The sequence below is a fragment of the Hemitrygon akajei genome, chromosome 15 (assembly GCF_048418815.1).
Source record: "Hemitrygon akajei chromosome 15, sHemAka1.3, whole genome shotgun sequence".
NCBI classification, from domain to species: domain Eukaryota; kingdom Metazoa; phylum Chordata; class Chondrichthyes; order Myliobatiformes; family Dasyatidae; genus Hemitrygon; species Hemitrygon akajei.
This window is the reverse complement of record NC_133138.1, coordinates 39859880-39882204: the sequence shown is the minus strand read 5'-3', so window position 1 is coordinate 39882204 and position 22325 is coordinate 39859880. Positions and strand designations below refer to the sequence as shown.

At 40.0% G+C, this 22325-nt stretch overlaps 1 protein-coding gene across 1 annotated transcript in view; it reads left to right on the top strand.

Annotated features, from left to right (window-relative positions):
- Positions 1–1925: 1925 nt before the first annotated feature.
- LOC140739558 (uncharacterized) overlaps positions 1926–22325 on the top strand; it is a 36591-nt gene continuing 16191 nt past the window's right edge. Inside the window, exons 1-3 of the mRNA XM_073067954.1 lie at positions 1926–4447; positions 11347–11379; positions 21752–22156. Of these exons, the coding sequence (XP_072924055.1) occupies positions 2063–4447; positions 11347–11379; positions 21752–22156 (2823 nt within the window). The 5' untranslated portion in view covers positions 1926–2062. The remainder of the gene's footprint in view (positions 4448–11346; positions 11380–21751; positions 22157–22325) is intronic.

The window sequence follows — 22325 nt, the reverse complement described above, 5'->3', positions numbered from 1 at the left end:
GTAGTGCTATTGGAGGATATAGTCCGGGTCTGAGACGGTCAGAGCCGAGGGTCCTGATGCGAGTACCTCGGCATTCTGCGTAATTTGCGTAATTTGGTTTAAACTTCAGAGGCTGGTGCCGATTAGCCGTCTCTTCCCATGTGTTAAAACACCATATTATATATTCTAGATTCCAGTTAGGATTTCCGCCTCCAGCGTTTGTTTCATTTCGCCTATACTGAATGTTTTTTTAGAACAACGGATCCACCATAGAGCCCATCCGCATAACTCCACCCATAGAGATCAGGAGAGAAAGTTTTCATAAAACCTGTTGTCTCTCGTTTCGAAACAAATCTTGTCATCGAGAGACTACAGGAAACCAGCGGGCCACTTAAGAGTTGTTTGGTCTTCAAACTTTTGGCCTGCTTTCGTGTATTCTTATTCATTGACACCTTTGCCAGAGGATCAGATGGCTGCGATTGAAAAGATGATTCTCCTCAGGTCTTTTTCTTTGATTCTTGCTTTGAAACGTACCGTTATTATTACCCATTTTCCTCCTCCAGCTACCGTTGAGACAATTATACAAGATCGAATATTCTTTCCAGGTAATAGTTACAATGTCTTCTACCCCATTGGTTGACAAACCATCTAACATACGCCAAGGTCTCTTTACATTTAGTCTAAATGCACTCCCCGATGCTCTCAGGCTCCCTTCTACCAATCCCACACTTGTTCCTTTACTCGAAGTCATGGGTCACTGGCCGGTATGTGACAGCTTCGGCACACTCGTCTAGTCTGGATCCCGCTTCCTTGAGCGAGTCTCTGTGATGAGCTCACCCGAGTCGAATCTTGACCTTTAGCTTTCAAGTAAATCTCACGGATAGGTTCGTTCGGAAGCTCTTATCATAAAGATCCTATCTCCGTCGCCAAATTACAGTCTGAGAATCTACCCTGTTTTACCTTATTTACTGTAAGAGAATTTCATCAGGTTATCAAACAGAAATAAAGACACAGACCTCGGTATACAGTTAACTCTTTAATGCGCGATTAAGGGGAGCGGTTGTCTTACGATTCGCACAATATCAGGCTACATCTTACTTCTTTAATAGTAAATTTTGGGCAAAAGCTAACAGCTGAACATAGTCACCGATTGCAAGAAACACTAGTTAGATATTAGCCAATACACAAATGTTCCCACGCAGTGGTAAAATTAGAACAACACTTCAACGTTCAGTTCCTCTATCAGTCAAACAGTCTCGGACAAAGGTTAGTCATTATTGGCATCATCTATTGCTAGCTATTGTCAGCAAGCACAAGCAAGACAGCGTCTGTTTCTTATCGTGACACCCTCATGATCCAAATCTATTGCAATACTTAGCTAATAAAGCTTGACAACAAAATTGAATATACAATTTAATTTCTTCGACATGTAACTATGGATTGAAACTGCCCCAGTACAATGGCCCTTCAATTGTAAAAGCTCACCCGCAATGTTTCTTCGAGCAGTTCATATCATAGAACAAATGCAGAAATCTAACTGTCACGGTCGGATGCGAGGGAAACCAAACAATTCATCAAATTGGATCATAGAAATGGCCATGTAACCTATCAGCTCTCTATTGCATACTGAGTAGATTTCTAGGTCGTGTTAAATTTACGGGCCAAAATGCCATTTAATAGGCATTGTTATAGTTTACGATGATAAACGATGAAAATAAAATAAATTGAGCAATTGTATCAACAACTAAATTTTATGGTGTGCACCATTAAATATAGGAGAACGATACAGCTTTAAGAACATCAGTTGTAATTGACAAAAAGAACTGGTTGTGTCGCTGTCTACCAATGAAAAACTCAATTTCACAGTTGGATCCATTGCCCCTCCCTCGCCCTGAATAAAAGGACAGAGTCAACGAAGAGACAACCATTACGTGCGTTTACATTACGGTGTTAACCTGAGGCGTAAAAAATCTGTCTGTTTAGATTCGGTATTTATCTGCATGCGTTTACGTCTTGTAGTAAGGACATGTTCGGAATGAATTGAGCAGAGGCCTGGATTTGTAAATTAATTGACTGCGGAACAATGGCGTCCATATCCATATTAAGCATCACTGTAATTGCACACAGTTTTATCGTGTGTGTCCCGGATCAAATTCCAGGGCAATTTCGTTATTCTATTCCCGAGGAAATGGTCGAAGGGACAATTATTGGGAATATTGCTCAAGATTTGGGATTGAATGTACCGATTTTGTCAGCTCGTAAATTTCGTCTCAGCTCTAATGACGGAGAACGGTACATGAAGGTTAGTTTGGATAATGGGCTTTTATCTATTTGTGAAAGAATCGACAGGGAACGTATTTGTGGCCAAATAGTGTTGTGTACTATACCTTTGGAAGTAATGCTGGAAAATCCATTAGAGGTGTATCGCGGCGAAGTGGAGATTCTTGACGTAAATGACAATTCTCCTACATTTCGGGACACACATATTGCCTTACAAATGTCTGAAGCCATTACACCAGGGGTACGTTTTCGACTTAAGAGCGCGGAAGATGCTGATACTGGAATGAATACTATCGCTAATTATACAATCAGTTCGAGTGAGTACTTCAGTCTGAAAACACGGAGAACCGAGGAGGATTTTATAATTGCTGAGTTGCTGTTAGAGAAACTTTTGGATCGAGAGCTACAATCATCCTTTCAGCTGGTGCTTACTGCAGTGGATGGTGGGAATCCTCAGAGAACCGGAACAGCTCAGATTCTCATTACTGTACTGGACATTAATGATAACCCTCCTGTATTCGAGCACGATGTTTACAGGGGCACTATTACTGAAAACACACCACAAGATACCATTGTGTTAACAGTTAAAGCAAACGATTTGGACGAAGGGCTGAATGCAGAGCTAACTTATTCTTTCAGTGATGTTATTACTTTGCGAAGAATGCGTGATTTGTTTTCCTTGGACCCTAAAACTGGAGAGATTCGAGTCAAAAGGCCGCTAGATTTTGAAAAATCAAACAGCTATTCACTCGATATTCAAGCTGTTGATCACGGGTCACCTGCGATTACGGGACACTCGAAAGTGCTGATTAAGGTAACTGACGTGAATGACAACGCACCCGAGATAAAAGTGACGTCAGCCACAATCCAAATCCCGGAAAATGCTACGCCCGGATATTTAATCACCTTGGTTGATGTTATCGATCGTGATTCTGGAGAGAATGGTCAAGTGCGCTGCGAAATAGCACAGAACGTCCCTTTTATGCTACAAAGATCGTCCAATCATTATAAATTAATTACAAGTGGAACGTTGGACCGTGAAACTGTGTCTAATTATAAAATACTTATTTCAGCCTGGGATTTGGGGTCACCGTCACTGTCAACAAATGTAACCATCCATATCATAATTACAGATATAAATGATAATGCCCCACGCTTTGCTGAATTGCCCTACAACTTTTACGTGACTGAGAATAACTCTCCTGGCGCTTCTATCTTCGCAGTAACGGCTTCAGATCCTGATCTGGAGCAGAATTCCTATGTTTCTTATTCCATTCTGGACAATTACATTCAAAACTTGCCAGTGTCCACGTACCTGAACGTTAACTCTATGAACGGCACCATTTACGCTCTGCGATCTTTTGACTATGAGGAACTGAAAAGTTTTCAGATCCATGTTCAAGCCCGTGACGCTGGAGTGCCACCGTTGAGCAGCAGCGCTACTGTGAATGTCATCATCCTGGATCAAAATGACAACGCGCCAGTGATTGTTTTACCTTCAGAGCATGGTGGATCATCAGCCGTGGAAACCTTGCCACAGTCAGCGGCTCAGGGGTACTTGGTCACCAAGATACTGGCCACTGATGCAGATTCTGGACAGAACGGGCGACTCTTTCACCAAATGGTGAAAGCTACTGATCCCAGTTTGTTTATTATCGATCAAACGTCTGGTGAAATCAGAACAACGCGTAAAATCTTGGAGGCGGATCTCAACACGCAAACTTTGACAATCTTAGTGAAAGACAACGGTCAGCCTAGCCTATCTAGTACAGTTACCTTTCACATCACAATTTTGCAGAATAGCACCGAAACTCCCACAAAAAGCAGTAATTTAGTGAGAAATTCAGAATCTTTTTCCGATCTAAATCTTTATTTATTGGTTATTTTCAGTTGCACTTCCATTGTCTTTCTTCTGCTTATCATTGTGCTTATCGGGATCAAATGTAAACAGGAGAGAAGGAACCCCCAAGAGTATACTTCCTCCACTTATTTTTACAAACGTGGGGATTTGCAGGACTCGTTTAATCGAAGATCTGCAATGGAGGAAACTTTACGCTATCCTGGTACGGACCAGGTAGTCCGCATGCCAGGACTGCCTCAGTACTCGGTCTGCCTGTCTCCAGAATCAGCGAAAAGCGATTTCCTTTTCTTGAAGTCGTGCGGCCCTGCCATCTCTCAAGCCGAATGCTAAATTACAGAGAACTATAACATAAACGTATGCTTATTTTATGTGTGCTTACTTTTGTTTATATTCAGAGATGTAGGATACTGGGGTAAAGTAATTTAGAACATATTTCTTATCAGCAACTTATTTTTTAATTTTCTGTTGCTGAAGAATATAGTTGTTATAATGGTCAAAGATAAATTTACATCAACCCGAATCCACCCGTCTGAGCGTGGCATCTGTTACCTTTGGAGAATCTGAAAGCAGCTCTCATATGTACTTCTGCACCCAACAACAACTGCGTATTTTTAATCCCGTCGAAGTGCGCAAAGCAGGCCCTTCCTCCACCTTCCTCCCTTGACCCCATCCAACGATCTGCTTAGCAGGGACAAGTGATTTGTATACAACATATCTATTCTAATCCTGAAGCATATTAATTTGGATAAATCCCCGTGACTTGATCCACCGTTTCTTGGGATATTTTGGGAAGCTAGAGAGGACATTGCAAAGGCCTGTCGGAGACGTATCCGCAGTTTATTTTTGTCAAGTTTGAGGTAGATATGATCTGCCTAAAGTTTAACAAGGGCTTCGACATGGATCTGTACAGTGGTTTAGACTGAAAGGGTAAGTCACATGGGATCCAAGACGAGTTAGTCAGCTGGATAAAGAAATGACGAAGAGGAATGATTCAGAGAGTGCTAGCGGAGGGTTGTAATTTATGTTGGTGGCCTGTGATTAATGGAATGTCAAATGTATCAGTGCTGAATTCATTCTTATTTGTTATTTCTATGTACTGTTCGCTTGGAAATAATTTTTACAGGGTTAGTATGTTTCTGGAAAATATCAAAAAAGGGAATGCACTAGAGAGTGAAGAATATTATCTAAGCTAAATTCAACGTCTGCTAGATAACAGTAAAAGTGGTCTAAGAATGGTAGATCAAATATAAGTTAGACAAGTGCGACCTGTTGCAATTTGTTCCATTAAACCAGGAAGTGTGTGCACATTAATTCCTACAAATCTGAAAGGCATCATAAAACAGAAAGCTAAAGGCGCAGATATATCGTTGCTTGAAAGTAAAGACAGCGGTACACAGTGTGGGGAAGAAATAATTTAGTCTATTTACTTTCATAAGGCACTATTTAGATTACTGATTCCGTACTTCATGTTGCAACTCTGCGGTTCGTTGGTGAGACTACAGTTATAACATGGTGTGCCATTTATGTTGGCTACCTAACAGAAAGATGTCAATAGCTGGCAATAGTACAGAAATATTTCGCAAGGTGCTACCAGTACTGGAGGGCTTACGCTATAAGTAATGGGTGGAAAGGCTGGACTTGTTTTAACCAGTATGATAGGAGACGGAGCATTGACCTTATGACGGTGTATAAAATCAAACTAAGACAAATAAGAGTAGCGTTAATTGACATGTTGGGCGGCATTGACATGTTCAGCCAAAGAGCTGATCTTCGAGTTGTATTACTCCCAGACTCTAATACAAGAAATTGGTCATCTCAATGTGTTTGTGCTGCATAGGTGAAATAAAAGAAGATTGGGTGATTGATTGCAGCGCACAGGCGTTTAAACATGCATCCGGTAGTTAACCACGTTGATTCGATGTTTCATTAACACGTTGACCTTTCTGAATCTGGCTTTCCGCATCGTTTCAACGAGGCAAAGGCAAGACAGCTAGACGGAGGGGGGGGGGGGGGCGCTTCATTTTCCAGTTGGGAATGTTTCAAAATTTAATTTTGAATTGATTTTGTTGTTTCTTTCTAACTCTCTGAATCAAAGCTGATCTACTGGTCTACCGCCTGCACACAGCCCTTAATGCTTATAGATACTAATTCCACCTGCGTTTATTAACTTCACATTTCTGTATACATATACCATACTCATTCGGGACATGCACAATGACGCTTGAACGGTACTAATATCCTGCCTCCCCCTCCCCCTCTGGTAGCTCATTTCCATTACCAATTACAATTGTGTGAAAATATTCCTCCCAGTTCCCCTTCAATTTTCTAAATAATTATAAAACCATAATGCTAAAATGTGTAAACTTGGAATACGAAACCAAGGTAATTTAAGACATTGAAATTTATTATCTAGCATACAAAAATAATGCAAAATGTTTACATTTAACAAACTTGATATGGTTACAAATTGAACTGGAGCTTGGTTAAAATGACTTCGTTTGTGAGTGTGAGTTTATTTATGGTGATCTTGTCTCTTAGCAGAAAGGATTTTGCTTCGTAAAATGACAGAAATAATGATGAAATATGGTTCATTCAGAGGGCGGGGAGCATCTGAATATTTTATCCGCTTTAGACTTGTGCGCAACTATTAAATAAAAATCACATTCTACATTTTCAAAGCAGTGTGTTTTTCGCTTTGATAACTGAATACAGCGCAATTTCTGCTTAAACATCTTCAAATAATTTAAACATTTATGCTGTTATCACTACGCTCATTTTTGAATACTCAATATATAATTTGATTTTCGTCGCTCACGTGAGAATCAAAGCCCTTGTGTTCAACAATTTACCTGTTTGTTACACCAAAGAAATCATTGAAGGTTGTTAGAGCTACGGCAATTCTTCGGATTTGACGTGGCGTACCTAAACGCACACATTTAATGCTAGAGGAATAGATAGAGTGGACAACCAGCGCCTCTTCCCCAGGGCACCACTGCTCAATACAAGAGGGCATGGCTTAATGGTAAGGGGTGGGAAGTTCAAGGGGGATATTAGAGGAAGGTTTTTTACTCAGAGTTGGTGGTGCGTGGAATGTACTGCCTGAGTCTGTGGTGGAGGCAGATACACTAGTGAAATTTAGGAGACTACTAGACAGGTATATGGAGGAATTTAAGGTGGGGTATATATGGGAGTCAGGGTTTCAGGGTCGGCACAGCATTGTGAACCGAAGGTCCTGTACTGTGCTGTACTATTCTATGTTCTATGTTCTCTAGGATATAAATTTCCTGTTTTGGGGATTGTATGTGTCTGAGGAAATTATCACATCATCATGTACGATGAACACTTGGAAAATATTGACAATATATAGCATGATATTTTATTATTATTTTTTATTGAACACAAACAAAAACAGAAACACTAGACATATGCTATCAAAGACAAGGAATCATACATAATCAGCAACAGTTATATAACTATTAACTTTAAATATACAAATACACAAGAAACTCCACTCTAAATACTGTTGGACAGAAGGAACTATATATAAAAGGAGCCACAAAACAGAAACATTGACAGAAATAACCCGAAACGTTGACAAATTTGTACAGTCTTCTCAGCTTTCTGGTTATGGGAAGTTGTCAGAGTATTAACGTATAGTTTGAAGTCTGACGTAAAACATATACATGAAGGTTTCTTATTGCTGTATTTGCATTTATGGATATAAAATTTGCTGTAACGTAACAAAAGATTTATGGTAAAGAAATGATACCTATGAGATTTGGTATTATTAGTAAACCAAAATAAGACATATTCAAAACGAAAAGTAAAATCTACATTAATATATTGATTTATAACTTGACAAACATCAACCCAAAATGTTTACCATATTCGCAATCGCAAAACAGATGAAATAAATCCTCTGGATATAAACCACAAAAAGAACAGTTAGTTTCAATATCAGAATTAAACCTTGTCAAATAAACATTGGTTGGATAATATCTATGTATAATTTTAAATGGAATTCCTTTAATTTTATTCCTCAATAAAAAAAATATTAAATAAGACGTACATGTCCTCCACCTCAGATTCCTCAAGGGACTATTTTAAAAACTAACAGCCGTAGGAACAGAAGTAATGACTTTTTGAATCAAATTTCTAATACCGTTATTATTTTTTTAAAGGACGGAGGAAAACAAATCTTTCCTACAGCTGTACTGGATGGATCTAAATTGGGTAATTCAACTGCCAAATATGATGTATTGCTAAACTACATAATTACACCAGAGGGAACTGCACCCAGAACAACAGCAAATTCTTTTGGAGTCACAGGAAAGTCAAAGGTGGATTAAAACTCAGTATAACTCAATAAAGTACCACTTGAATTAAATAAATATTTAACTAACAAAATATTGTTATCATCAAACCAATCTTTATAAAACAAAGATTCATTCTTATAAGTTACGTTGTGGTTATTCCAAACAAAGTAACTATGAGCAGAAAAATTGTGTTTTTAAAACAAAGACCAGAATAAAAGCTTCTAGTTATGAAACGGAGATAAATGGAGAGGAACTTTGTCTATTTTGTAATTACATAAAAGAAAAAAAAAATCAATCCACCAACCTGGGAAAAGACAAAAGAAGGAATGCAATTTCATATAGAAATTGTTTAATCCAATTAACTTTAAAAGTATTATTACGCCTGTCAAAATCAAGAAAATTTAGTCCCCCCTTGTCATAACTATCCATGACAACAGTTTTGTTTTATATAATGAACTTTGTTTTTCCATAAAAAGTTAAACAGCACGGTGTCTATCAATTTACAGATTTTTATCGACATATAAGGGGAGATTTATATATATAATCCTGGAAAGAACTTCTGCTTTACAAAGCAATACCGGGCCTTTCAAAAATAAGTCTCTTTGAAGCCACTGGTTTAATCTTTTGTTGGTTTTGTCTATAAGAGGTTGAAAATTATCCACTCACCTTAAGTATTCGTTATTAAAAATAGTTATCCCCAAATATGTAACTTTGTCTTTACTGGACTATTATTCATTATAGATTGATTGCGATCTTGAAGAGGAAGCAATTCAGATTTGTGAATACTTAAACAGAGTCCTGAGGCTTTGGAAAAAACCCAGAAATACAGTTTAAAGCCAATGAGACTTCCGAAACATCATTTAATAAAGAGTTGTATCATCTGCAACCTGAATAATCAGAAAATTGGAATTTGCACAGGAAATGCCTTTAAGAGGACTAGACTTGATGGAATAGGTGAGCAGCTGAGCACATAAAAGGAATAAATAAAGTGAGATAGGACAACCTGGTCTCACCCCGCTATTCACATCAAACCACTGTGAAGTCCCCAACTTCAACTTTATAGAACTATTAGAGTTTGTGTACAAAGCCTTAACAGCCTTACGAAATAATTGACCAATTCCAAATTTACCAAGAGCAGTGAAGATAAACTGATGCTCAATAGTGTGAAAAGCTTCATAGAAATCTAAAAACAGTATAAAACTGTCGTTTTGAACAAGATGAGAATAATCAATAAGATCTAAGACTAATCTGACATTATTAGAGATATGACGACCCTTCATGAAACCTGACTGTGTTTCATCGATAATAAATGGTAAAACTACCATTGTTAGCAAGGATTTGGGACAGAATTTTATACTCACTATTGAGAACGAAAATAGGACGTCAATTATCGATAAATAATTTATCTTTTCTTTGTTCAGGAATTATAGTAATAAGACCCTGTATTAAGGAAATGGGAAGAAAGTCTGTAGTCAATACATTCTAAAAACAATTTTTGTAAAAAGGGAGCTAGAGTGTCAGAAAACATCATAAAATTCTGCAGTCAGACCGTCCACACCCAGCGACTTATTATTTTTCCCAGGGTAATAAGAGCATCACACAGGTGTTTCTGATCATTGGACAGGTTCCTAAGAATATTAATATATTCATGAAATGTAGTGTAGATGCTACACAATATTTTTAGCTATACAGTTTACTGTAACATGCAGAAAAATATCTTGCTATTTTTTAGTGTCCTCTGCAATCACACCGTCAATGTTAAGCCGATGAATGGAATTGAGTTGGGCATGTTGCTTTTCTAATCGAAAGAAATAAGCTGTACTCTGTTCACCCTCTTGCAATCGTTGTTTTCCAGATTTCACAAATGCACCGTCTCCCTGTATAAGATACAGATGCTTTAACTTATCCTTTAACAAAGCCAGCTCCTCTTTATCTTTTCATGAAAGGTTATGTAGAAACAATTCACATGACTTTGCAATCTTTAAGATCAATGATTGTTCTTCCAATTTTCTTTTCTTTACTACACCACTACTGTATTTCCTGAAGTGTTTGGCATATTCAAATTTAAAAAGGTTCCAATTTGAAGAGAAATTATTCTCTACCATCGCTTTATGTAAAAAGTAGGTTGCCATCTTTTTAATGTGCAAAGAAACAACTTCAAGCCCCAAAATGGAATTATTTAATTTCCAATAAGATTTAAAATTGGATCCAGTTGAAAATAATGCAATTTGTATATGGATAGCTTTATGATCTGTTAAAGGTTAGGAAAATATTAAAAGCGACATTATTATTTCTTAAGCCATCGGATTGTAACCAGTAATCTAGTCTAGAAATGCAAGTAATAGATTTTTTAGTCCAAGTCTGATTTTTAACTCCAGTAAAGTGTTCTCTCCAAATAGCTATGATATTAAACGTCTGAATAAAGCTAGTAAAGTTATTATTAGTAGAGTGCTGCCTTGGTGGCCATCGATCAATATTTTCATCTAATACCATATTAAAGTTTCCTCCCATATCAATAAATACATCAGGAAATGTACAGAGCCAATAATAGAAACGTTTTCCAAAATGTCAAGTAACCTATTATTTGAGTTACGTTATTTTAAATATTTTCATTCGTTTGCTCTGAAATGCCGTGGATTCTCAGATTCCACGTTCCCTGATAACGCTCGGCCTCATTCAGCCTCAACTCAAAAGTCTCAATTCTCTTTTCGTGGTCCGTGCAAGTCCCTTAAATCTGCAGAACATCAGACTTCAAAGTTTTCACCTCTTCAGAAATAAAGTCAAGATATTTCTTAACGTCATCAATACTATTTTTATTGTTGCCAATTCTCAACGCCAAATCATCGGATCTATCGTTAACTAACTGCACTATAGTTTGTAAAGTGACCTCTGCTTTCTTCTTTTTAACAGCAGGCTTCACCGGAGTGTCGAGGGCTGACTCAGGTAAAGGCTCCAGGCGGGGGTCGGCCTTCAGATTTTGGATCTGGGAATAACTGTGCTCTCGTTCCGAAGCAGCAGCACTGGACTTTTCCAAAGGCACTCCAAACTGCATATCTTCAGAGAAGGACTGAACTTGTTTTTTTTCGGCTATTTTTCGCTTACTTTCTTTGCTCTTGGGTTCTTTGAAGGCATTAAAACTTTCCAGAGCACGTGGTTTCTTCCACCACGGGCCAATAATAAAAAAAACACAAAATATATCTTCCGAAGCCAAAGAAAACTTCAAAAATAGTAAACGATCGAGCATTGAGCGACACTGGACCGGGATTGTGACATATCTTTAGAAAATTGAGATGAAGATCAAAACACTATCTCAAGCATAAAAACTAGCGACTTCACCGGGCACCATCTTGCGCGTCATCCCCATATACAGCATGCTGAAATAATTATACTATTCGGAGATGACATAGATTTGTACGCAGTTTGGCTCAGTCCGTTACCTATACTAGGTAAGTTGTAGCTGCTTCTCAATTCGCAACAAATGAAAGAACAAAATCCAGGGTTTCAGAGAAAGGGGAAGAATAGTAATAATTAAGCGAATACTTGGTACGACGAAATTAACTCAGAGATTTATAAGTGCAACATATGTCCATGAACCGTACAATAGAGGAGACGTGCGGGAATGTAATTACTTGATTTGGTTCCTCATATCCCATCTGACGCACCAGAGAATATAGGCGGAGAACTCCACTGTAGTTCGGACAATATCTATCTCTTCACCAAAGGACGAAAACAGACACCTTCTTCAATATCACAAACAAGAGAAAACCTGTAGATGCTGGAAATCCAAGCAACACAAACAAAATGCTGGAGGAAATCAGTAGGCCAAGTAACACCTAACTACCCTACTAAAGTACACAAGGTAGGAGGAGGTGTCTGAGAGTTGGCGCTGGGCCTCAGCGGGATGGTGGTCGGTGTGCTAGGCTGCTGCAGCGCCTCCCTTGACTGCGGGATTGGTGTCAAGGTTAAGATTAGTTCTCCTTTTCTTTTGTCCTGCCGCAGGATTTCGGACCGAAATGTCGACTGTGTTTTTATGCTCATAACTGCTGCCTGGTCTGCTGCCTTCCTCCAGAATTTTGAATCTTCAATATGTATTGTTTTTTAGGATGCTATTGTTTGCAATGGGTTATCCGCCTTTGCCTTAGTCCCTTTAAAATGATGTACAAAGATACGAATTTTGTTTTTTTGTCTGACACAGATATTTATTTAACCATCACCGTCCTTTTTCTATAGCCGATACATCAAATAAAGAGTGTGAACTCTTTGGAATCTCGCTATATCAAGTTAGAAGTTAGATGGGCGAACTTAACGAAGGGGAGAACCGTAAACTCCTTCGCCTTTAAATACACTTTAAATCTGGGTCTGCGAAACATTACTTTATTGGTTAGCAGCATGTGATTCCCGTTTGGGATCCTACGATTCTGTTTCTCAAATAAATCTCACTGGAAAACATCTTGTGGAAAATTCGAAATGGCTTCAGTTGTCGGTGGTATCAATCATGCTATGGTCTTATACCCCCACATCAGAAAATTGACAAGCAAATTCTCAAGAATATCCATTCAGGTTGGATGAGACTAGAACTAGAATTCATGGGCTAAAGTTGAACGGTGAACCGTTTAAGGAAAAGATAAGGGGGATCTTCGTCACTCAAAGATTAGTGCGAGTATGGAATGAGCTGCTAGTGGAAATGTATCAGGGTTCGAAAGAGCAATTTAGATAGGTCCGTAGTTGGGAGGTGTATAGGGGATTATGATCCAGGTGCAGGTAGGGGGGAATAGGTAGATTAGAGTTGGGCACGGACTCGATGCGCCGAAGGTACCATTTCTGTGCTGTAGCGTTCCATGATTCTAACATCTGCTCCGTATACTAAAAAAAATGCGCTATTGCTTTTGTGAACTATATTTGTTTGTAAGAGAGATAGGAAACTGAGACGTCAAAACGTCAAAGACGGTAAAACATCTTCAAGAAAGCGAAACCCCTTTCTTTGAAAAAGGAAGCCATTCCTTCGTTATAGAATGAAATGCCTCATTCCAAGAGCAGATGCAGCGGAGACTGAGAAATTGAGAAAGGAGGATGGCGTTTTCACAGGTACCAGTGTTGGAAGCGGTATAGTCCAGATGCTGTGGGAATCCTCTGGGTTTATAGTAGACACCAGTAGATTAGCTGCCTACAGAGATAGAGACAGTGACATCCAGAAAGGTGAGGGACCTGTCGAAAATAGACCAGGTAGATTTGAGGGCAGGGTGGAGGTTGGAAGCAAAATTGATGAAGTCGTAGACCTCAGCATGGGTTCAGGGAGCCGCACCAATGCATTACTTTCCCTTTTCTGCAGCTGTGACACTACTCTTGATTGGCAATGCCAGTATTTCTCTGTCTCTTTCGAAGTATCTAAACCACGCAACATAGAACATAGAACATAGAATAGTACAGCACATTACAGGCCCTTCGGCCCACAATGTTGTGACGACTCTCAAACCCCGCCTCCTATATAACCCCCCACCTTAAATTCCTCCATATACCTGTCTAGTAGTCTCTTAAACTTCACTAGTGTATCTGCCTCCACCACTGACTCAGGCAGTGCATTCCACGCACCAACTACTCTCTGAGTAAAAAACCTTCCTCTAATATCCCTATTGAACTTCCCTCCCCTTATCTTAAAGCCATGTCCTCTTGTACTGAGCAGTTGTGCCATGGGGAAAAGGCGCTGGCTGTCCACTTTGTCTATTCCTCTTAATATCTTGTACACCTCTATCATGTGTCCTCTCATCCTCTTTCTCTCCAAAGAGTAAAGCCCTAGCTCCCTTAATCTCTGATCATAATCCATACTCTGTAAACCAGGCAGCATCCTGGTAAATCTCCTCTGTACCTTTCCAATGCTTCCCCATCCTTCCTATACTGAGGCGACCAGAACTGGACACAGTACTCCAAGTGTGGCCTAACTAGCGTTTTATAGAGCTGCATCATTACATCACGTCTCTTAAACTCTATCCCTCGACTTATGAAAGCTAACACCACATAAGCTTTCTTAACTACCCTATCTACCTGTGAGGCAACTTTCAAGGATCTGTGGACATGTACCCCCGATCCCTCTGCTACTCTACACTACCAAGTATCCTGCCATTTACTTTGTACTCTGCCTTGAAGTTTGTCCTGCCAAAGTGTGCACACTTCTCCGGGTTGAACTCCATCTGCCACTTCTCAGCCCACTTCTGCATCCTATCAATGTCTCTCTGCAATCTATGACAATCCTCTACACTATCTACAACACCACCAACCTTTGCGTCGTCTGCAAACTTGCCAACCAACCCTTCTACCCCAACATCCAGGTCGTTAATAAAAATTACAAAAAGTAGAGGTCCCAGAACAGATCCTTGCCGGACACCACTAGTCACAACCCTCCAATCTGAATGTACACCCACCACCACGACCCTCTGCCTTCTGCAGGCAAGCCAATTCTCAAAACACCTGGCCAAAGTTCCCTGGATCCCATGCTTTCTGACTTTCTGAATAAGCCTACCGTGTGGAACCTTGTCAAATGCCTTACTAAAATCCATGTAGATCACATCTACTGCACTACCCTCTTCTATATGCCAGGTCACCTCCTCAAAGAACTCTATCAGGCTTGTTAGGCACGATCTGCCCTTCACAAAGCCATGCTGACTGTCCCTGATCGGACCATGATCCTCTAAATGCCCATAGATCCTATCTCTAAGAATCCTTTCCAACAGCTTTCCCACCACAGACGTAAGGCTTACTGATTTATAATTACCTGGACTATCCCTACTACCTTTTTTGAACAAGGGGACAACATTCACCTCCCTCCAATCCTCCGGTACCATTCCGGTGGACAATGAGGACAAAAAGATCCTAGCCAGAGGTTCAAGCAGGCAATTCTCTGTAAAAGCCACAACATCATAATTCCATGCACTGATTCACACTGGACGCCTATTGCTATTATTGCTAAATCTTTTCGTATTGAAGTAAAGCCATGCCCACTGACTAACCCTTCCCTTCAGTCACTCTGCACATTGCTTACATCTTCACACCATATGGCTCTTCATCTTTTCGAAAACTCTGGCTGCCGCCCTGCAGCGAAACTCGTTTAAACCCTGCCAACATCTCGAGCAAACCGGCCTGCAAAGCCATCCCTCTCGAACTCAGGTGTAATCAGTCCCCCTTGTGCAGGTCATACCTTCCACAGAAGAGATCCCAATGTTCCACAAATCTGAAAACCTGCCACTTCCACCAACTATTCAACCACGTATTCAACTGACAGAACTTCCCGTTCTTCCCCTCACTAGCGCGTGACACACCCATCAATCCAGAGATTGCTACATTTAAGGTTCTGCTTTTTAGCTTCATACTAATCCACTAAATTTGTTCTTCAGGACCTCAGCCTATTTCCTATCTATGCCGCTTCACCATGTACGCTGTTGTAGACTCCATCAGGCTGGGCCCCTGTGGCTTTGTCTGTAGGTTTCCTCTTCCAGCAGTATCAAGGGCAGTATACTTGTTATTACAGTATTTATGCTTTAGCTTCACGCTTCTCTCTTCCGTGCATATTCACCAAATTTTATATTACACCTTTGCCCAACTGTTTGTCAAATTGTCCATTACTGCTATCAACCTTGTTAACCTCAGTTACTAGTTGTGGTCGTTTCCATTGTCTATTCGTATGCAGTTCCCCTAAATTACAGACAGTTTCTATTATTATTATTATTATTATTATTATTATTATTATTATTATTATTACTACTACTATTATAATGATTATTATCTCCTTTATGTGAACTCTTCTACATATACACATATTTTCTCCTTTCGTAATCAGTTAAATACTCGAAGATGTAATCTTTATAGGACCCATGACCTTGCTGCTGCTTCGGCTCACTTCAATAAACTCTGCGACAGTACTCCAAGTAAACCTAAACGCAAGAAATCTATTTGTGTCTTCCCCCATCTCTCCTGGTTCCTCGCATAGATTAAGAATCTGATCTTTTGATCATTGCAATCCTATTCCTTTTGGCATATCCGTAGATTACTTTACGATTGTTCTTTCAATTGCCTGCTAAGAAAATGTCATGCGTTAGTTTAGTCCTTAGATTTATTTCTTGTGTTATTTTGAATTTCCTTTACTCCATTAACTCCCCATTTGTTCTTACTTGCTTAAAGCTGCTGGGCATCTCCTATATTTCCTCATCCATGACCTCAATATCTCTTGAAAAGCAACATTCCCTAAACCTGCTATCTTTACTTTTTCATTTTGACTAAGTGATGCAAGCTTTGTGCTCCGAATAGTTCACTTTTGCAGTCCTCACATTTACAAATCTACATTGAAGAAACCAAAAGTTGAATACAGGGGTGAAGGTGTTTTATTTGAATGCGTGCAAGGTAGATTAACTTACAGCACAGTTGCAGATTGGCAGATATGATGTTGTAGGCATCACCGAATCATGGCTGAAAGAAGACTGCAGTGATAGTTAATGTTCAGGGATACACAATGTATAAACAGGACAGGCAGGAAGGCAGAGGTGACGGCGTTGTTCTGCTGCTGGTGTCGGAAGCCCTTGAATTATTGTGAATAGAGCTAACTAACTGCAAAGATAAAATGACCTGATGGGAGTTGTGTATAGTCCCCCCCCCCCCAACCAGATTGAAAGATGTGTCCTACAAATTACAACGAGAGATAGAAAATCATGCTAAAAAGGAAATGTATTAATAGTGATGGGATACATCAACATGCAGGTTGATTGGGAAAATGAAACTAGTGCGGGATTCCAAGAGGGGGCATTCCAGAGTTCCTCGTGATTTGGCCCACTGGGGGATGAGCTATTCCGGATTTGGTGAAGTGCAAAGAACTAGAATTGATTAGAGAACTTAATATGAAAGATCCCTTCGGGGCAAGTTATCATAATATCTTCTAATTCACCTGAAATTTGAGAAGGAGAAGCTAAAATCAGATTTGTCAGTATTACAATAGAGAAAAGGGAAGTAGAGAGACATGAGAAGAGCTGACCAGAATTGATTGGAAAAGAACACTGGTGGAGATGATGGCAGAGCAGCAATGGCTGGAATTTCTGAAAGCAATTCAGTAGGATATATACATCCCAAAGAGGAAATAGTAATTGAAAGAAAAGAAGATACAATCGTGGCTAACAGGAGATTTAAAAAAAATACCATCAAGGCCTAAGAGAGGACATATTTTAGAGCAAAGATCAGTGGGAAGTTGGTGGGATTATAAAATTATATTAAAGAGGATACGGACAGTTTCTTCAGATACATAAAGTGTTAAAGAGAGGTGAGAGTGTATGTTGGACTGCTGGCAAACAATGCTGGAGAGGTAGTAATGGGGAACAACGAAATGACAGGACTGAATATGTATTTTACATCAGAATTCACGGTGGAAGACATTAGCAGTATGCTGAAAGTTCCAGGTGTCAGGGTCATAACGTTTGTGTAGTTACCAAAGTGAAGGAGCAGGTCTTGGGAAACTGAAATGACTGAAGTCACTGGACCAGATGCTGCACATCCAAGGGTTCTGGAAGTGATGGCTGAAGAGACCGTAGAGGCATTATTAATAATCCTTCACGAATCGATAGATTCTAGAATTACTTCTCTGTAATTCCATGTGCGCTTAAGTAGCTAAGCAGCCTCATGTACGGCACCTTGTCAAAGGCCTTCTGAAATTCCAAGTCCACCACGTCTACTGCATCTCCTTCGTCTAACTTGCTTTTAATTTTATCAAAGAATTGCTGTAGGTTTATCAGGCAGCATCTTCCTTCGAGGAAACCATGCTAACTTTGGCCTTTCTTGTCATGTGCCTCCAGGTACTCCCTCGTGTCATTGCTAACAATCGATTCCAACAACTTCCCAACCTTTGATGTCATGCTAACATGTCTATAGTTTCCTTTTTTGCTGTCTCCCAACATTATTAAATAGCGGAGTAACATTTGCAATGTTCCAGTCACCCGGCACAATGCCAGAATCCATCGATTCTTGAAAGATCATCGTTAATGTCTTTGCAATCGCTCCAGCTACTTCCTTCAGAACCCGAGGGTGCATTCCATCAGGTCGAGGAGATTTATCCATCCTCATACCATTCATCTTGCTGAGCACTTTCTCAGTCGTAATTTTCACTGCACAAACTTCACTTCCCTGACACTCTCGAATGTCCGGTATACTGCAGACGTTTTCCACTGTGCAGACTTATACGCTTTTAATTCCTCTGCGATCTCCGCATCTCTCAGTACAATATATCTAGCGTCATTTTGTATTGGTCCTATATTTACTTTCGATTCATTTTTACCCTTTTTATACTGAAAAATATACTTTGAGAATTTTATTTGCTATTATACGCAAGCTTCATTTCATAATTCATCTTTCCCAATGACCATAGTTTCCTTCTGCAAGTTTTTAAAAGCTCCCCAATCCTTTATCTTCCCTCTAGATCTGGCTTCCTTGTACACCCTCTCTTTTGATTTTGCTTTGGCTCTGAATTCTCTTGTCAGGCATGGTAGTGTTCTTCTTTCCTTTGGTAATTTCCTCTTATTTGGAATATATCTGTTTTGCACTTCCCTCATTTTTCGCAGAAACTCCAGCCATTGTTGCTCTGCTGTCCTTCCTGGAAAACAGTCTACTTAGGCCAGTTACCCTCTCCTGCCATTGCAATTCCCTTTATTTCACTGAAATAGCGACACACTGGATTTTATTCTTTCCCTCTCAAATTTCAATGTGAACTCGATCATATTGTGATCACTGTTCCCTAAGGGCTGCTTAACCTTAAGCACTCGTATCACCCCCGGATCATTGCACAACGCACAATCAACAACCATCTATTCTAAAAGCCATCGCTTAGACATTCTGTAAACTCTCTCTTGAGGTCCAGTACAGACTTGGTTTCCCCAATCCACATTCATGTTAAAATCCTCGACGCTTATTATGACATTGCCTTTCTGACACGCCTTTTCTATCTCCTGATGTAATTTGTAATCCATATCCCGGCTGTTGTTTGGAGGTCTGTAAACAACTGCCATTCGGGTCCTTTTACACTTGCCATTTCTTAACTCAACCTATAGAGACTCTACAACTTCCTTTCCTATCCCATCTCTTTCTTCTGATTTAATATTATGTTGACAACATTCAAAAGATGTGTGGTGAAGAGCATAAGAACTGGTTACATAGCGGCCTGGTATGGAAATTCTAATGCCCTTGAACAAAAAATGCTACAGAAACTACTGGATACGGGCCAGTCCTTCACGGGCAAAGACCTCTGCAGCAATAAGCACAGATACATGGAGCACTGTTGCAGGAAAGCAGCATCCACTATCAGGGACTCGCACCATCCGGGATATGCTCTCTTCTCGCTGCTGCCATGAGGAACATGGTAGCGGAGCTTGAGGGTCCATGTTACTGGATTCAGGGAAAGTTATTAGCCCTCAAACATGGTTTCTGAATTAGTGGGATAACTTCACTCAAATTGAGTCGGTCCATCACTGAACTGTTGCCACAACTTATGGACTCACTTTCATGGCTACTTCCTTTCATTCTCCTTGATTGTTATTGCTTCTGAATATATTTATTTGCCTTTTGTACATTGGTTGTTTGTCCGACTTGCTCGTGGCGCTCTTTCAGTGTTTGTACTATATTGGAAACAAGAGTGAAACTTCAGATGCTGGAAATAAATAAAAACACAAAATACTGGCAGAACTCAGCAGACCAGACAGCATCTATGGGAGGAGGTAGTGACGACGTTTCGGGCCGACACCCTTCATCAGGGGTGTCGGCCCGAAACGTCGTCACTACCTCCTCCCATAGATGCTGTCTGGCCTGCTGAGTTTTGCCAGCATTTTGTGTTTTTATTTGTATTATATTGCTTGGTTTTACTGACTATCCCCATAGGAAAGCCAATGACCAGGTTGTATCTTGTGACATATATTTACTTTATACTTTGAACTTTGAACGACAGGAAATAACGGAACTGCCCAGCTGATCAGTGAATGAGGAGGGAAATACAATTGACTGTTTATTGGTCGGAAACATTATTCTTGTTAGAGGTTTTTCCATTTTGAACAACTGTGTACTTCCAATATTTTCTGTTTCTAATTAGTTTTGTAGAAGTTTCATTTTTATTTAAATATTTCAATTCTTCTGTAAGCGAATATATCTGCAGATGACTGAATTCTTCCATTATCCCCCCATGATCATTTCATAAATTTTTCATGACATTTAGTCTAGATTTCCCATACTAGAGAGTTAATTCCATGCAGTCTTTAACTTCTCAGTCACTGCCCGTTTACTTCTGCTCCTGTTTGACATCACGATATTTACTACAGAAGATAAACATTTTCATAATATACGTTTAACGTTCATTACATGTGGAAGAGATGGAAGCAGGCCCTGAGCCAATCTTTCAATATCAGCATGCGTGCACGTAGCTCTTTTAATATACGCTGTTGACATTTGTAGGAATAGTTTTATAGCTTTGGTGTAAACTTTGGAACAGAACAAAAATTGCGGATTAAACTGGGAACCTTCTTGTGTCATTGGGGCAGAAATTACAGTTGAACACCCGTAAACAGTAGACTACCAGTCCTGGCGCCGCCCAACTTTAAGAATTTCTGGCGTTATTATTGACAAGAATTCTTTGCGTTGCTGTACACCGATCAGGCTCCCAAGTGCAGCTAGAGATCCATTGCTCTACCCCCACTGTGAACGAAAGCAGAATTACACGGAAAAGACCCGGTATTTTACTTTAGTCTGAGCGACCATTTATTGAAACAGACTGGACCAGTCCGTCATTTCGGGAAGACAAGGTTTAGTTAGATATTTCAGTCAGCAGCCTTTCGCAAAGTAACCGAAGTAAATTCCTGCTTCTGGAAAAGAAGGCGGCCTCACAACAATGGCGAATGTACAGGATAAGAAAGCCTTGCAGTCCCTGGGATTGCCATTTATTTTTATTATTTGTACATTAAATGTGGTTTTCGGACAGATTCGCTATTCGATTCCCGAAGAAATGGATTGAAGATCAATCATTGGTAACGTTGCTGAAGATTTAGGATTAAAGGCTGGAACATTGCTCGCTCGTGGAGGACGGCTTGTCTCCGGTCGCGTTAAACCATATGCGGAATTAAATTTGGAGAGTGGGCTATTATTTGTCAATGAGAGAATGGACAGTGAAAAAAATCTGTGGATCGGTATCCACCTGCATTCTTTCTTTCCAAATTGTGATTGAAAATTCCCCAGAAAGGTACCGCAGTGAATTGGAGATTGTTGATATAAATGATAATTTGCCCATTTTCCCGCAAAAAATTCCTTGCAGATTGTTGAAAATGTTGCACCCGGCTCTCGTTTTCCGCCGGAGAGCGCTCTCGATCCGGACGTGGGGGCAAATGCAGTCACTACGTACATGATCAGTCCTAATGAACACTTCAGTCTGAAAGTGGAGGACGCGGAAGAAGGCATTAAAATTGCAGAGCTATTGTTGGAGAAATCCCTGGACCGCGAGAGGCAGGCATCTTTTCAGCCGAAGTTGACGGCCGTTGACGGAGGAATCCCTCGGAAATCTGGGACAACTCAGGTTGTAATTACTGTGCTGGACAGCAACGATAACGCGCCGATTTTCAACCTGAAGATCTACAAAGCCAGCCTGCCAGAAAACACGTCTAAGGGATCCCCAGTGGTTGCCGTGCACGCTTCGGATGCAGTTGTAGGCTTAAACGCAGAGGTAACTTACGCTTCCAGCAATCGTGCCTCAAAGAAAGTTTGAATCCGCGGACGGGAGAAATTAGATTTTTAGGAGATCTGGACTTCGAAGAGGCAAATATTTACACAGTTGATGTTCAGGCTCTGGACAGAGGTTCACCAGCCATTGCTGGGCATTCTAAAGACCTAAT